The sequence below is a fragment of the Pelophylax lessonae genome (assembly GCF_965119305.1).
Source record: "Pelophylax lessonae genome assembly, chromosome: 11".
NCBI lineage: Eukaryota > Metazoa > Chordata > Amphibia > Anura > Ranidae > Pelophylax > Pelophylax lessonae.
Window position 1 is genome coordinate 11,435,385 of NC_138778.1, and position 16,141 is coordinate 11,451,525.

Consider the following 16,141-nt stretch of genomic DNA (forward strand, 5'->3'; position numbering starts at 1 on the left):
TGGTGGCGGTGTTAATGCCTTCCTATGGTGACTGAGAGTGGTGGTGGTGGCGGTGTTATTAGTGCCTTCCTATGGTGACTGAGAGTGGTGGTGGTGGCGGTGTTATTAGTGCCTTCCTATGGTGACTGAGAGTGGTGGTGGTGGTGGCAGTGTTAGTGCCTTCCTATGGTGACTGAGAGTGGTGGTGGTGGCCGTGTTATTAGTGCCTTCCTATGGTGATTTAGAGTGGTGGTAGTGGTAGTGGTGGTGGCGGTGTTATTAGTGCCTTCCTATGGTGATTGAGAGTGGTGGTGGTGGTGGCGGTGTTATTAGTGCCTTCCTATGGTGATTGAGAGTGGTTTTTATCACATAAAGGATTTTTTTCTTGATCTTTATAGACACTCATTATTTTTAGCGCAACTTATATCTTTCTTATTTTGGTATTGTGTATATCCCGCAAATTAGTTGCTGCTCACTTTGTTTTATTTATTTTATTTATTTGTATCAACGTTATAGCGGTATTTTTCTTCTTTTTTAATAAATGCATAGCTCCCAACTGTCCCGGATTTTGAGGGACTGTCCCTGGTTTCTGATATAAGCCCTTCTTCTGAAGCCTGAATTTTTTTTTAATACAAGTCTTTCCCAATCCCATCCACTTTTTAGTGGCGGTTCACACTATAACGATATCAGACATTGCATGTGATTCGCACCGCCCTGCTCTGCAAATCACATGCAATGTCTGTGTGATGCAAATTCAGCCATACAGATTGTATAACTGAATTGGCATTGCATTCAGACCAAAGTCGTGCTGGACCCTTTTTTTGGTCCGCACCAGAATCGGATCGCCTGGGCGTCCACACCTATGCGATCTGATTCATGTCCGAACTGACAGTTCACACTGCGATATGCGAACTGATCTGGGGGTGTCGTTAACTTTGTATTTACACTCCCAGCGATTCCCATATGGCAGTGTGAACTGCCTGCGAGTCGCGTGCGATGCGGGAACCCGCAGTGGATTTGCAGGGTTTTTCCGCATCTCATATATGTGAACCGGCACTTGCTCTCTGCTCTGCTGCAAAGATTTCCTCTCTGCATAATGATAAGACTGCTGATAAGATAAGATTATCTTCCTCACTTCCTCTTTTTTATTATCACAGTTTACTAGAGTCATGTTCATAACTGAACATCGTTGTTGTCTCTACATTATATACATTATATAAATGATATACGTTATATACAGTATATAAATTATATATGTTATATACAGTATCTCACAAAAGTAAGTACACCTCTCACATTTTTGTAAATATTTTATTGTCATGTGACACAATACTGAAGAAATGACAGTTTGCTACAATGTAAAGTAGTGAGTGTACAGCCTGTATTTGCTGTCCCCTCAAAATAACTCAACACACAGCCATTAATGTCTAAACCGCTGGCAACAAAAGTGAGTACACCCCTAAGTGAAAATGTCCAAATTGGGCCCAATTAGCTATTTTCCCTCCCTGGTGTCATGTGACTCGTTAGTGTTACAAGGTCTCAGGTGTGAATGGGGAGCAGGTGTGGTAAATTCGGTGTTATCGCTCTCACTCTCTCATACTGGTCACTGGAAGATCAACATGGCACCTCATGGCAAAGAACTCTCTGAGGATCTGAAAATAAAGAATTTTTGCTCTACATAAAGATGGCCTAGGCTATAAGAAGATTGCCATGACCCTGAAACTAAGCTGCAGCACGGTGGCCAAGACCATACAGCGGTTTACCAGGACAGGTTCCACTCAGAACAGGCCTGTCCATGGTCTACCAAAGAAGTTGAGTGCACGTGCTCAGCGTCATATCCAGAGGATGTCTTTTGGGAAATAGACGTATGAGTGCTGCCAGCATTGCTGCAGAGGTTGAATGGGTAAGGGGTCAACCTGCCAGTGCTCAGACCATACGCCTGCACACTGCATCAAATTGATCTGCATTGGCTTTGATTACGGCACGCATTCGCTGTGGCATTGTTTCGATAAGCTTCTGCAATGTCACAAGATTTATTTCCTTCCAGTGTTGCATTCATTTTTCACCAAGATCTTGTATTGATGATGGGAGAGTCGGAGTACTGTGCGAAGCCTTCTCCCGCACTCCCAAAGATTCTCAATGGGGTTAAGTTCTGGACTCTGTGGGGGCCAATCCATGTGTGACAATGATGCTCCCTGAACCACTCTTTCCCAATTTGAGCCTGATGAGTCCTGGCATTGTCATCTTGGAATATGTCCATTCCATCATGAAAGAAAACATCCATTGATGGAACAACCTGGTCATTCAGTATATTCAGGGAGTCAGCTGACCTCATTCTTTGGGCACATCCAGTAACTATCCAATTGGAGATTTACAGCATGCTTAGTTTAGTTAGTTGCTTAGTTAACCGGTTCCGGACCTCCCATTGCATATTTACTGTGGTAGGCTGGCCCTCCTGCGCAAACTGATGTAGGTCTACGTCGGTCGTGTGCCTGCAGCTAGGGCAGCGGGTCTCTGATGCACAGGGCAGGCGGCTCCAATTGCTCGCTGGCACCCGCAATCGCTCCCCGCTGAGAGAAAAAGGTCAGCCATAAACACAGCTGACCGTTCTTCTCCCTGGAATGATCACAGAGCTCCTGTGATCCTTCTATATAGGAACACAGGTCTCTATAATCATTTGACAAGCCACGCCCCCCACAGTTAGAATCACTCCCCTAGGCTCACATTTAACCCCTTGATCACCCACAGTGTTAACCTCTTCCCTGCTAGCGTCATTATTACAGTAATAGGGCATATTTTTAGCAATGATTACTGTAGTAATGTCACTGGTACCCCCAAAAGTGTCAAAAATGTCAGTTAGGTGTCCGATCTGTCCGCCGCAATGTCGCAGTCCCGCTAAAAATCGCAGATCGCCGCCATTACTAGTAAAAAATAAATAAATAAATAAAAAAATGACATAAATCTTTCCCGTAGATAGTAGACGCCAAACAAACCAAAATACACATATTGGGATTTTCTTCACCAAAAATATGTAGCAGAAAACAAATTAGCCTAAAATATTAAAAAATGTAGATTTTTTTTTTTGGAGAATGTTATATAGATCAAAGTGAAAAATATAGTTGTTTTTTTTTTTTTTCAGAATTGTCGCTCTTCTTTTTTTGTTTATAGCGCAAAAAATAAAAATCGCACCGGTGATCAAATACCACCAAAAGAAAGCTCTATCTGTGGGGGAAAAAAGGACATCAATTTTTTTTGGGTACAGCATCGCACGAGCGCGCAATTGTCCGTTAAAATAACACAATGCCGAATTGCAAAATATGGCCTGGTCATTAAGGGGGGAAATCTTCCGGTCCAGAAGTGGTTAATTCTAGTGATCAACCAATATTGTTTTTTTTTATTGCCGATACCGATATTTTGGTCATCCCATATCGGTATTGGCCGATATTTTCGTACATTAAAATTTTTTTTTTTTTTTTGACAGGTACTCTTGTGGAGGGATCTGGGGGTCCAAAAGACCCCAAACCCCTCCTCTGCACTTAAAATCATTCAAAATGCCAAATTTGTCTGTTTTGAATGCTGTCATTGTTTTTTAACTTGGCGCCGAGTACCCGGAAGTGATGTCATGACATCACTTCCGGGTTTTTACATGGAGACCTGATCAGAGCCGAATGTGGCTTTGATCGGGTATTCGGCGGCTGTGCAGGATGGTTGCCCGGGTCTCCCGGTGGGGCGGAAGACCCGGGCAAGCCGCGGAAGGCGGCGGGAGGGACGTCCCCTCCCGCTCCTTGTAATGACAGCCGAGTGGCTTCTCAGCTGCATCGGTTGTCATTACAAAACAGCCTACCGTCGGCTATGGACACCGGTACCGGGGTGATGCCTCTAGCTGCAGGTATCACTCCGGTACAAACACTTTCCGAAATATCGGCAATATCGGTAACCTCCAGGGCCTATTCCGATATATCGGGGAAAGTGGAAAATCGGCCCTCGATAATCGGGCGATCCCCAGTTAATTCCAGGTGGCGATTTTTTTTTTTTTTTTTTTTTGGGCCAGGCAGTGAATTTGAGAAAAAAAACAAAACGTGTGCCGATGTGTTGATATGCATTTTAATGCGCTTCCATCGATTCCAATGATATTTCGTTTTCTTCTCTGATTGGAGTTCCTCTTTAAACTCTGCCAGCATGACAACTGGCACTGTCCTCTGAGCAGATAATAATAAAGCGAGTATTGTTCTTATGCAAATGTCCTGTTATTATCAGTAATCTGCAGTCTTACATGTACTTCTCCTTCTGTGTTTATTGCGATGTCGCGGTCACATTTGCTCATCCGTTTTCTTTTGGATTTTATGTAAAATCTTCTCATTGGAATATGCTGAGCGGAGCCGACCATTGCGCAGATCAATGATGCTGTCTGAGGTTTTCTGTAGAAGCCGTACGCAGGCCACTTCCCCAAAACTGCTGCCAAAAATTTACAATTAAAATATTTTATCTGGCATGGGGTTACATAATCCAGCGATGGAGACCGAGATACAAAATACAACCCGATAATCCGCTACCATCACACTGCAACACCCTGCGGCCTCCTCTGGCAGCCATAAAGGTCCATTCTACAGGAAAGTCAGACTCAGCAAGTCAAACGGAACGAGACTTTCTACTGGTTTGACTTGCTTCTGAGTTGCTGTTGGCATTGACCTTAAAGTGATTGTAAGGGTTAATTTTTTTTTTTTATTAAAAAAATAATTATCATGTTACAGTATCTCACAAAAGTAAGTACACCCCTCACATTTTTTGTAAATATTTTATTCTATCTTTTCATGTGACAACACTGAAGAAATGACACTTTTCTACAATGTAAAGTAGTGAGTGTACAGCTTGTATAACAGTGTAAATTTGCTGTCCCCTCAAAATAACTCAACACACAGCCATTAATGTCTAAACTGCTGGCAACAAAAGTGAGTACACCCCTAAGTGACAATGTCCAAATCGGGCCCAATTAGTCATTTTCGCTCCCCGGTGTCATGTGACTCGTTAGCGTTACAAGGTCTCAGGTGTGAATGGGGAGCAGGTGTGTTAAATTTGCTGTTATCGCTCTCGCTCTCTCATACTGGTCACTGGAAGTTCAACATGGCACCTCATGGCAAAGAACTCTCTGAGGATCTGGAAAAAAAGAATTGTTGCTCTACATAAAGATGGCCTAGGCCAGTGATGGCAAACCTTGGCACCCCAGATATTTTGGAACTACATTTCGCATGATGCTCATGCACTATGCAGTGTAGTTGAGATTGAGAATCATGGGAAATGTAGTTCCAAAACATCTGGGGTGCCGAGGTTCGCCATCACTGGCCTAGGCTATAGGAAGATTGCCAAGACCCTGAAACTGAGCTGCAGCATGGTGGCCAAGACCATACAGCAGTTTAACAGAACAGGCCTCGCCATGGTCGACCAAAGAAGTTGAGTGCACGTGCTCAGCGTCATATCCAGACGTTGTCTTTGGGAAATAGACATATGAGTGCTGCCAGCATTGCTGCAGAGGTTGAAGGGATGGGGGGGGGGTCAAAGAAAATGGCCTCTGCCCCCACCTATAACTGGCCTTCATAGCAAAGAACACATGGAAGGGCAACGCACATGAAACAAATAAAGATAAAATTCCCAGTTCAATTTGCCAACCAGTCTGCTTACCAACCAAATTGGCCTGTCTAACAGTTTGCGTCAATACAGGGGTTTAGTTAGCACACATTTGCAAACGCATGTGAAAGCTGCAGGGCCACGTCAAGGCTCCCTGTTACCTGCAGTCCTAACTCTAATGAATTTTAAAGAGTCTCCACAGTGGGAGCACATGCAAGCTAATGGATAGATAGGGGGCAGGTGAGCCTGGAGGTGGCCAATGGATAGATAGGGGGCAGGTGAGCCTGGAGGTGGCCCATCCCTCCTGAAAGGTAATTGGGGGCATAATGGAAGCCCAGCTGATAGTATTACAGCAAAGGCACCCAGTATGTCCACTCACCAGGGGTCAGCCTGTCAGTGCTCAGACCATACGCCGCACACTGCTTTAAATTTGTCTGCATGGCTGTCGTCCCAGAAGGAAGCCTCTTCTATGGATAATGCACAAAAAAAAACGAAGTTTGCTAAAGACAAGCAGACTAAGGACATGGATTACTGGAACCATGTCCTATGGTCTGATGAGACCAAGATAAACTTATTTGGTTTAGATGGTGTCAAGCGTGTGTGGCGGCAACCAGGTGAGGGGTACAAAGACAAGTGTGTCTTGCCTACAGTCAAGCATGGTGGTGGGAGTGTCATGGTCTGGGGCTGCATGAGTGGTGCCGGCACTGGGGAGCTACAGTTCATTGAGGGAACCATGAATGCCAACATGTACTGTGACATACTGAAGCAGAGCATTATCCCTCTGTACTATGACATACTGAAGCAATATGACGACCTGGATGCATTCTATAGAGCAGTGTTTCTCAACTCCGGTCCTCAGGACCCACTAACAGGCCAGGTTTGCAAGAAAACTGAAATACATCACAGGTGATATAATTTGTTGCTCGGTGATTGCAGTATTCTAGTCTGCATCTCCCCAAGGTAATATTTAAAATCTGGCCTGTTAGTGTGCCCTGAGGACCAGAGTTGAGAAACACTGCTATAAACAGATGGCATACAGAGCGCTGGAGTTTCTCTTTAAGAGGGATAAAAAGCTCCTTTCTCTGTCCAAATCTTCTGTCCTGAAATGCTCTGCTGGAGGACTCTGCTCCTTCTATCTAACTCCCCTCTCCTGAAATACTCTGCTCTGCTGGAGGACTCTGCTCCTTCTTCTATATAACTCCCCTCTCCTGAAATACTCTGCACTGCTGGAGGACTCTGCTCCTTCTTCTATATAACTCTCCTCTCCTGAAATACTCTGCTCTGCTGGAGGACTCTGCTCATTCTTCTATATAACTCCCCTCTCCTGAAATACTCTGCACTGCTGGAGGACTCTGCTCCTTCCTCTATCTAACTCCCCTCTCCTGAAATACTCTGCTCAACTGGAGGACTCTGCTCCTTCTTCTATATAACTCCCCTCTCCTGAAATACTCTGCTCTGCTGAGGGACTCTGCTCCTTCCTCTATAACTCTCCTCTCCTGAAATACTCTTGGTCCTGGTCCAGCATACAGTGTATTGAACTTCATAGTGGCGTCAGATTTGGCGCGGTTTTCTCAGACTCAGGTCAATGAATAATAGCAGAGTTGGTCTGTTTTACATTATATAACAATCGGCACATTCATCCTCCAGCAGGTTAAATGCTTCATTTACTTTAATGAGGACAGAGCGGGGAAATTTGAGATCCGTCCGATTCCTCATTATTGGGATATTGTGTCGCTCAGCGCCGAAATCTCAGTACAGCGGAATTCGGGGGGCTCTGCAGGACCCCCCTGGAAGTCATCTGAACTGGAAATATCCCAAATAAAGGTGGGGGAGGGGGGGGATATCTTCAGCTGACTTCTCCAGCAGTCCCATGGCTGTCACTGTGATCAGCTAACATAAAACAGGTCACAGCATGACGCTACATCTGTGTCTTATATCTTATTTCCAGGCACTGGTAAAACTATTCCCACTATTACATTTGGAAACAAAGTTTAGTATTATGTTACTAATAAAAACTCCAAAAAATCTAAACTGGAAAAATTTTTCTTAGTTATGAGCGGAGCTCACCTTTAAAGAACTGAACTGAATTTTTTGCTTTATACAATTTCTTATAAGATCCTTGTGTTTTATTTCAGGATCCCAACCTAACGCTTTACACCGACTCCCCGGATCTGACGCCATGCTTTCAGAACACCATCATCGCCTGGATCCCCTGCATCTACCTCTGGGCCATACTCCCATTTTATATTATTTATTTAAGATATAACAGAAGAGGATATATTGTGCTGTCTGTGCTCTGCAAAGTCAAAACGGTGAGATCCCTCCCCCTCCATTACCTCCCCATTACCACCCACCCCCCCTTCCCCATCTCCCCCTATCACTCCACCCCATCCCTCCTTCTCTCTCTCTTTCTCTCCACCCCCTTCTCTCTCTCCCCCCTCTCTCTCTTCCCCCCCCCTCTCTCTCTCTCTCTCCCCCTTCTCTCTCTTTACCCGCTCTCTCTCCCCCTTCTCTCTCTCTCTCTCTCTCTCCACCCTCTCTCTCTCCCCAACCCTCTTCTCTCTCCCCCCTTCTCTCTCTCTCTCTCCCCTTCTCTCTCTCTCTCCCCCTTCTCTCTCTCCCCCTTCTCTCTCTCTCTCCTCTCTTTCTCTCTCTCTCCTCTCTTTCTCTCTCCTCCCCTTGCTCTCTCTCCCCCTTCTTTCTCCCCCTTGCTCTCTCTCTCCCCCTTCTTTCTCTCCCTCCCACCTTCTTTCTCTCCCTCCCCCCTTCTTTCTCTCTCTCCCCCCTTCTTTCTCTCCCCCTTCCCTTCTCTCCCCCCCTTCTCTCTCTCTCTCCCCTTCTCTCTCTCCCCCCCCCTTCTCTCTCTCTCTCCCCCTCTCTCTCTCCCCCCCTCTCTCCCCCTTCTCTCTCTCTCTCTCCTCTCTTTCTCTCTCTCTCTCTCTCTCCTCTCTTTCTCTCTCTCCCCCTTGCTCTCTCTCTCCCCCTTCTTTCTCCCCCTTGCTCTCTCTCTCCCTCTTGCTCTCTCTCTCCCCCTTCTTTCTCTCCCTCCCCCCTTCTTTCTCTCTCTCCCCCCTTCTTTCTCTCCCCCTTCCCTTCTCTCTCCCCCCCCATCTCTCTCCCACCTCTCTTCCCCCCCCCTTTCGCTTTCTCTCCTCTTCTCTCTCTCTCCCCTTCCTCTACCCCCTTCTCTCTCTCTCTCCCTCCCCCTTCTCTCTCTCCCCCCTTCTCTCTCTCTCCTACCTTTCCCTCTCACCCCCCTTTCTCTCTCACTCTCCCCTATTTTTATTTTTCTCTCCCCCCCCTTTCTTTCTCTCCTTCTCTCTCTCTCCACCTCCCTCATCTCCCCCCTTCTCTCTCTCACCCTATTCTCTCTCTCCCCTCCTCCCCCTTTTTCCCTCTCCCCTCCTCCCACTATTCTCCCTCTCCCCCTTTCTATCTCTCCCCATTTTTCTCCCTTCTCTCCCCACTCTTTCTTTCCCTCCTTCCCCCACTTTCTTGCCCCTTCTCTCTTTCTCTCTCCCCACCCCACCTTCTCCTCCCTTCTCCCCCCTTCTTTCTCCCCACCCCACCTTCTCCTCCTTTCTCTCTCTCTCTCTCTCTTTTTCTCTTTCCCCACCCCATCTTCTCCTCCTTCTCTCTCCCCACCCCACCTTCTCCTCCTTTCTCTCTCTCTCTCTCTCTCTCTTTCTCTCTCCCCACCTTCTCCTCCTTTCTCTCTCACTTTCTCTCTCCCCACCTTCTCCCCCCTTCTCTCTTTTTCTCTCCCCCTACCCCACCTTCTCCCCCCTTCTCTTTCTCTCGCTGTCTCCCTATCTATCCATTTATTTTTCATAATCTCAGTTATAATTGCATTATATTCACTAAATAAAAATCAGACTTGTTTTATACTGCAAACCTTTACTTAGCTCCTCACATTTCTTGTAAGTTGTAGACCTGTTCTATACTGTCCTATGGAAACTTATAATGAATTCTTTATATTAACTCCCGGCAAAAAGCTAAATATAATGATGAAATATGTATATCAGAGCTGTTTTATCTTCCAAATGATTTGTTTTTGTTTTGGGGTTTTTGTCCATCCAGTCTTGATATTTTTACTGCTCAGCAACACAGCACAGCCAGCATAATAACATAATTTGTTTCTACTGCAGTTAAAGTGGAACTATCTGAGCATCACAAACTAAAAACACAATTGAATACATTTTTAATATTCAAAGCAATTTCCCCCCATCCATGTCTCTTTTTTATTTTGCCCCCTCCTCCCCCAGCATTTCTGGCTGTGGCCATCCTGAGTTAGGGCAGATGATGCAATGATTAATGCGCCATTTACTTCCTGAAATCCATCTGCCCCTAGCTCAGGCATGCAGGCAGGAGGGTGTGCATAGCTGAGAAAACCTCTCATCTCCTCTCCTGAATACTCCTGGGATATATATGACATCATTTGCATAAGCACCACCTGAGATTTAAAATGGGCTGGCAGTGGGAGGTATTCCTACAATCAGGAGGGGGGGGGGGGGACAGAGTGTTCCTGAAGCCTCATTTATTGGTTCTTGGATATTACAATGGCTTTAAGACAAAATTTCTAACAGTCTTATATTTCAGGCAGTGAGGGGGTGATTGGAATATTTTGTAAAAATGTAAAAAATAATTTTAACAGATTTATCGGTTTGTATATTTCAGGTGATTGGCGTTCTGCTTTGGTGCGTGTGCTGGGCGGACCTGTTCTACTCCTTCCATAAACTTGTTCAGGAAGAGGCTCCGCCTCCTGTCTTCTTTGTTACTCCTCTAATTGTCGGAATCACAATGGTTTGTATAGATCACTATAAGAAGTCTAATATGTAACTTATATCTGGAGAACGGTGATGTCACTCCTGTATAATATATCTTATATCTGGAGAGCGGTGATGTCACTCCTGTATAATATAACTTATATCTGGAGAGCGGTGATGTCACTCCTGTATAATATATCTTATATCTGGAGAGCGGTGATGTCACTCCTGTATAATATATCTTATATCTGGAGAGTGGTGATGTCACTCCTGTATAATATAACTTATATCTGGAGAGTGGTGATGTCACTCCTGTATAATATAACTTATATCCGGAGAGCGGTGATGTCACTCCTGTATAATATAACTTATATCTGGAGAGCGGTGATGTCACTCCTGTATAATATAACTTATATCTGGAGAGTGGTGATGTCACTCCTGTATAATATAACTTATATCTGGAGAGCGGTGATGTCACTCCCCTATAATATAACTCATATCTGGAGAGAGGTGATGTCACTCCTGTATAATATAACTTATATCTGGAGAGCGGTGATGTCACTCCTGTATAATATATCTTATATCTGGAGAGTGGTGATGTCACTCCTGTATAATATAACTTATATCTGGAGAGCGGTGATGTCACTCCTGTATAATATAACTTATATCCGGAGAGTGGTGATGTCACTCCTGTATAATATAACTTATATCTGGAGAGCGGTGATGTCACTCCTGTATAATATATCTTATATCTGGAGAGCGGTGATGTCACTCCTGTATAATATAACTTATATCTGGAGAGCGTTGATGTCACTCCTGTATAATATATCTTATATCTGGAGAGCAGTGATGTCACTCCTGTATAATATATCTTATATCTGGAGAGCGGTGATGTCACTCCTGTATAATATAACTTATATCTGGAGAGTGGTGATGTCACTCCTGTATAATATAACATATCCGGAGAGTGGTGATGTCACTCTTGTATAATATATCTTATATCTGGAGAGCGGTGATGTCACTCCTGTATAATATAACTTATATCTGGAGAGCGGTGATGTCACTCCTGTATAATATAACTTATATCTGGAGAGCGGTGATGTCACTCCTGTATAATATAACTTATATCTGGAGAGCGGTGATGTCACTCCTGTATAATATAACTTATATCCGGAGAGTGGTGATGTCACTCCTGTATAATATAACTTATATCTGGAGAGCGGTGATGTCACTCCTGTATAATATATCTTATATCTGGAGAGCGGTGATGTCACTCCTGTATAATATAACTTATATCTGGAGAGCGTTGATGTCACTCCTGTATAATATATCTTATATCTGGAGAGCGGTGATGTCACTCCTGTATAATATATCTTATATCTGGAGAGCGGTGATGTCACTCCTGTATAATATAACTTATATCTGGAGAGCGGTGATGTCACTCCTGTATAATATAACTTATATCTGGAGAGCGGTGATGTCACTCCTGTATAATATAACATATCCGGAGAGTGGTGATGTCACTCTTGTATAATATATCTTATATCTGGAGAGCGGTGATGTCACTCCTGTATAATATAACTTATATCTGGAGAGCGGTGATGTCACTCCTGTATAATATAACTTATATCTGGAGAGCGGTGATGTCACTCCTGTATAATATAACTTATATCTGGAGAGCGGTGATGTCACTCCTGTATAATATAACATATCCGGAGAGTGGTGATGTCACTCTTGTATAATATATCTTATATCTGGAGAGCGGTGATGTCACTCCTGTATAATATAACTTATATCTGGAGAGCGGTGATGTCACTCCTGTATAATATAACATATCCGGAGAGTGGTGATGTCACTCTTGTATAATATATCTTATATCTGGAGAGCGGTGATGTCACTCCTGTATAATATAACTTATATCTGGAGAGCGGTGATGTCACTCCTGTATAATATAACTTATATCTGGAGAGCGGTGATGTCACTCCTGTATAATATATCTTATATCTGGAGAGCGGTGATGTCACTCCTGTATAATATAACATATCCGGAGAGTGGTGATGTCACTCCTGTATAATATATCTTATATCTGGAGAGCGGTGATGTCACTCCTGTATAATATAACTTATATCTGGAGAGCGGTGATGTCACTCCTGTATAATATAACTTATATCTGGAGAGCGGTGATGTCACTCCTGTATAATATAACTTATATCTGGAGAGCGGTGATGTCACTCCTGTATAATATAACTTATATCTGGAGAGCGGTGATGTCACTCCTGTATAATATATCTTATATCTGGAGAGCGGTGATGTCACTCCTGTATAATATAACTTCTATATTATTTTGCTGTGTTTTATTCCTATGAGTTTATACGATATTTAACTCTTAGTCTTCCTTTATTTTCCCTCAGATTGCAGCAACAATTCTTATCCATTATGAGAGGCTGAAAGGCGTCCAATCTTCCGGCGTTCTCATCGTTTTCTGGTTCTTGGCCACACTTTGCGCCATTATTCCTTTCCGGTCGAAGGTCATCTCCTCCGTAAAACAGGTAATTTAAACTCAAGGTGTTGGATGGGGTTTTATCCAATCAGGACATTGCTTTAGTAAGAAGACCTGTCTATCAGTAGTCTGTCTGGCAGTGGCAGCTCTGACATCATCACATACAACGCAGGACCAGCAATCCTTCATTGTATGTAAGGGTGTTAAGGGCCCGCCCACAATCTGTAGTTTTTTTGGGAGGTTTTTTTTTTAGGTTCCCCTAAAATCCCTAGAGAGGAATATGTTTCCCCTCTAGGAGTTTTAGGAGTACCTAAAAAAAAAAAAAAAAAAAAAATAAAAAAAAAAAAAGTGTGCATGATATATCAATGTTCATGACCTATATTAAGGATGGTCGCAACCTTCACTTATATTGAAGAGATTTTTTTAATTAATGTTCATCCTGGAGTATTGGAGAGAGGAGGAGGGGTAATTAAAACTGCTTTTTTTTCTGGTAAAAAGCATTTACAGTGAGGAAAAAAAGTATTTGATCCCCTGCTGATTTTGTACATTTGCCCACTGATCAGTCTATAATTTTAATGGTGGGTTTATTTTAACAGTGAGAGACAGAATAACAACAAAAATATCCAGAAAAACGCATTTCAAAAAAGTTATAAATTGATTTGCATTTTAATGAGTGAAATAAGTATTTGACCCCTTCCCAAAACATGACTTAGTAGTTGGTGGAGAAACCCTTGTTGGCAATCAGAGGTCGAACGTTTCCTGTAGTTGGCCACCAGGTTTGCACACATCTCTGGAGGGATTTTGTCCCACTCTTCCTTACAGATCCTCTCCAAGTCATTAAGGTTTCGAGGCTGATGTTTGGTAACTCGAACCTTCAGCTCCCTCCACATATTTTCTATGGGATTAAGGTCTGGAGACTGGCTAGGCCACTCCAGGACCTCACTGTGCTGCTTCTTGAGCCACTCCTTTGTTGCTTTGGCCGTGTGTTTTGGGTCATTGTTATGCTGGAGAACCCATCCATGACCCATTTTCAATGCCCTGGCTGAGGAAAGGAGGTTCTCATGGCCCCGTTCTTCGTCCCTTTTGATGCGGTGAAGTTGTCCTATCCCCTTAGCAGAAAAACACCCCCATAGCATAATGTTTCCACCTCCATGTTTGATGGTGGGGGATGGTGTTCTTGGGGTCATAGGCAGCATTCCTCCTCCTCCAAACACTGTGAGTTGGGTTGATGCCAATGAGCTTGATTTTGGTCTCCTCTGACCACAACACTCTCACCCAGTTCTCCTCTGAATCATTCAGATGTTCATTAGCAGACTTCAAACGGGCTGTACATGTGCTTTCTTGAGTAGGGGGACTTTACGGGCCCTGCAGAATTTCAGTTCTTCATGGCGTAGTGTGTTACCAATTGTTTTCTTGGTGACTATGGTCCCAGCTGACTTGAGATCATTGACAAGATTTTCCCGTGAAGTTCTGGGCTCTCCTCACCGTTCTCATGATCATTGAAACTCCACAAGTTGAGATCTTGCTTGGAGCCCCAGACTGAGGGAGATTGACCGTTATTTTGTGTTTCTTCCATTTGCGAATAATCGCAACAACTGTTGTCACCCTCCCACCAAGCTGCTTGGCGATGGTCTTGTAGCCCATTCCAGCCTTGTGTAGGTCTACAATCTTGTCCCTGACGTCCTTGGACAGCTCTTTGGTCGATTACGCATGCTCCGAAATGCGTTGCGTCACTTCCGGAGAGCTTGCAGTTCACCGCTGCCTCCACTTGAACCAGCTCCTCCTCAATCCTCCCTGTACTGTCATCACCCGGCTGCGGGCCAGTCGGTATGTGGAAAGATTGCGTACAGGAAGTGATCTAGGATACGGAACATGGACTCAAGGACACCTCTATGTGAGTTACTATTATAATTTGTCATTTAATAAAATTGTTGCTACACTCAGCGGCGCCTGTTACTTTCCTTTGGTCTTGGCCATGGTGGAGAGATTAGAATCTGATTGATTGCTTCTGCGGACAGGTTTCTTTTATACAGGTAACAAGCTGAGATTAGGAGCACTCCCTTTAAAGGAGAGTCCTCCTAATCTCAGCTCCTTTCCTGTATAGAAGACACCAGGGAGCCAGAAATCTTGCTGATTGATAGGGGATCAAATACTTATTTCACTCATTAGAATGCAAACCAATTTATAACTTTTTTTAAATGCATTTTTGTTGTTATTCTGTCTCTAACTGTTAAAATAAACCCACCATTAAAATTATAGACTGATCATTTCTTTGTCAGTGGGCAAAGGTACAAAATCAGCAGGGGATCAAATACTTTTTTCCCTCACTGTAACCCTAAGGGAGACCCACGGCAAGGATATATTTTTTTTTTTTTATTTATTTATTTTTTCCATTCCCCCGCAGTTCTGGTTTCTCTTTAGATCGAATAAATCTTTCACCTTTTTATAAAAAAACATTTTCTCCCTCCATTTTGTCTCGTCTTCAGGAAGCGTCGGACAGTTTCCGCTTCACCACCTTCTTTATTTATTTCACTCTGCTGGTGTTGGAGCTCATCCTGTCCTGTTTTAAGGAGGCCCGCCCTTTCTTCTCCCCCGTCTCCTCCGAATGTGTGAGTACTCCTCCTTTTAATATACGGGAAAAAATTAAATATTACATTAAGAACCAGAACAAACTGAACAGTTCTTCTCCATCATCCTTCCGCAGAATCCTTGTCCAGAGTCTGATGCCAGCTTCCTCTCAAGATTGACATTTTGGTGGTTCACAAAGTAGGTGGAACGTGAATATATATGTATTATGTATTATCTGTATTATGTGTTTCCTTGTTCTTTTTCCAGTGTATGAGATCACTATATTGTCAAAAGTATTGGGACGCCTGCCTTTACACGCACATGAACTTTAATGGCATTCCAGTCTTAGTCTGTAGGGTTCAATATTGAGTTGGCCCACCCTTTACAGCTATAACAGCTTCAACTCTTCTGGGAAGGCCGTCCACAAGGTTTAGAAGTGTGTCTATGGGAATGTTTGACCATTCTTCCAGAAGTGCATTTGTGAGGTCAGGCATTGATGTTGAACGAGAAGGACTGGCTTGCAGATTCCCCTCTAATTCATCCCAAAGGTGTGCTATCGGGTTGAGGTCAGGACTCTGTGCAGGCCAGTCAAGTTCCTCCACCCCAAACTCACTCATCCATGTCTTTATGGATCTTGCTTTGTGCACTGGTCTAAATCGTTTGGCGAGGGGGGATTATGGTGTGGGGTTGTTTTTAAGGGGTTGGG

At 43.8% G+C, this 16,141-nt stretch overlaps 1 protein-coding gene across 1 annotated transcript in view; it reads left to right on the forward strand.

Moving 5' to 3' along the window:
- The window catches only part of ABCC3 (ATP binding cassette subfamily C member 3), a 135,764-nt gene that overhangs the window by 52,318 nt on the left and 67,305 nt on the right, over window positions 1-16,141 (forward strand). The window contains exons 2-6 of the mRNA XM_082272466.1: window positions 7,737-7,913; window positions 10,279-10,404; window positions 12,779-12,916; window positions 15,354-15,476; window positions 15,572-15,633. Of these exons, the coding sequence (XP_082128592.1) occupies window positions 7,737-7,913; window positions 10,279-10,404; window positions 12,779-12,916; window positions 15,354-15,476; window positions 15,572-15,633 (626 nt within the window). The remainder of the gene's footprint in view (window positions 1-7,736; window positions 7,914-10,278; window positions 10,405-12,778; window positions 12,917-15,353; window positions 15,477-15,571; window positions 15,634-16,141) is intronic.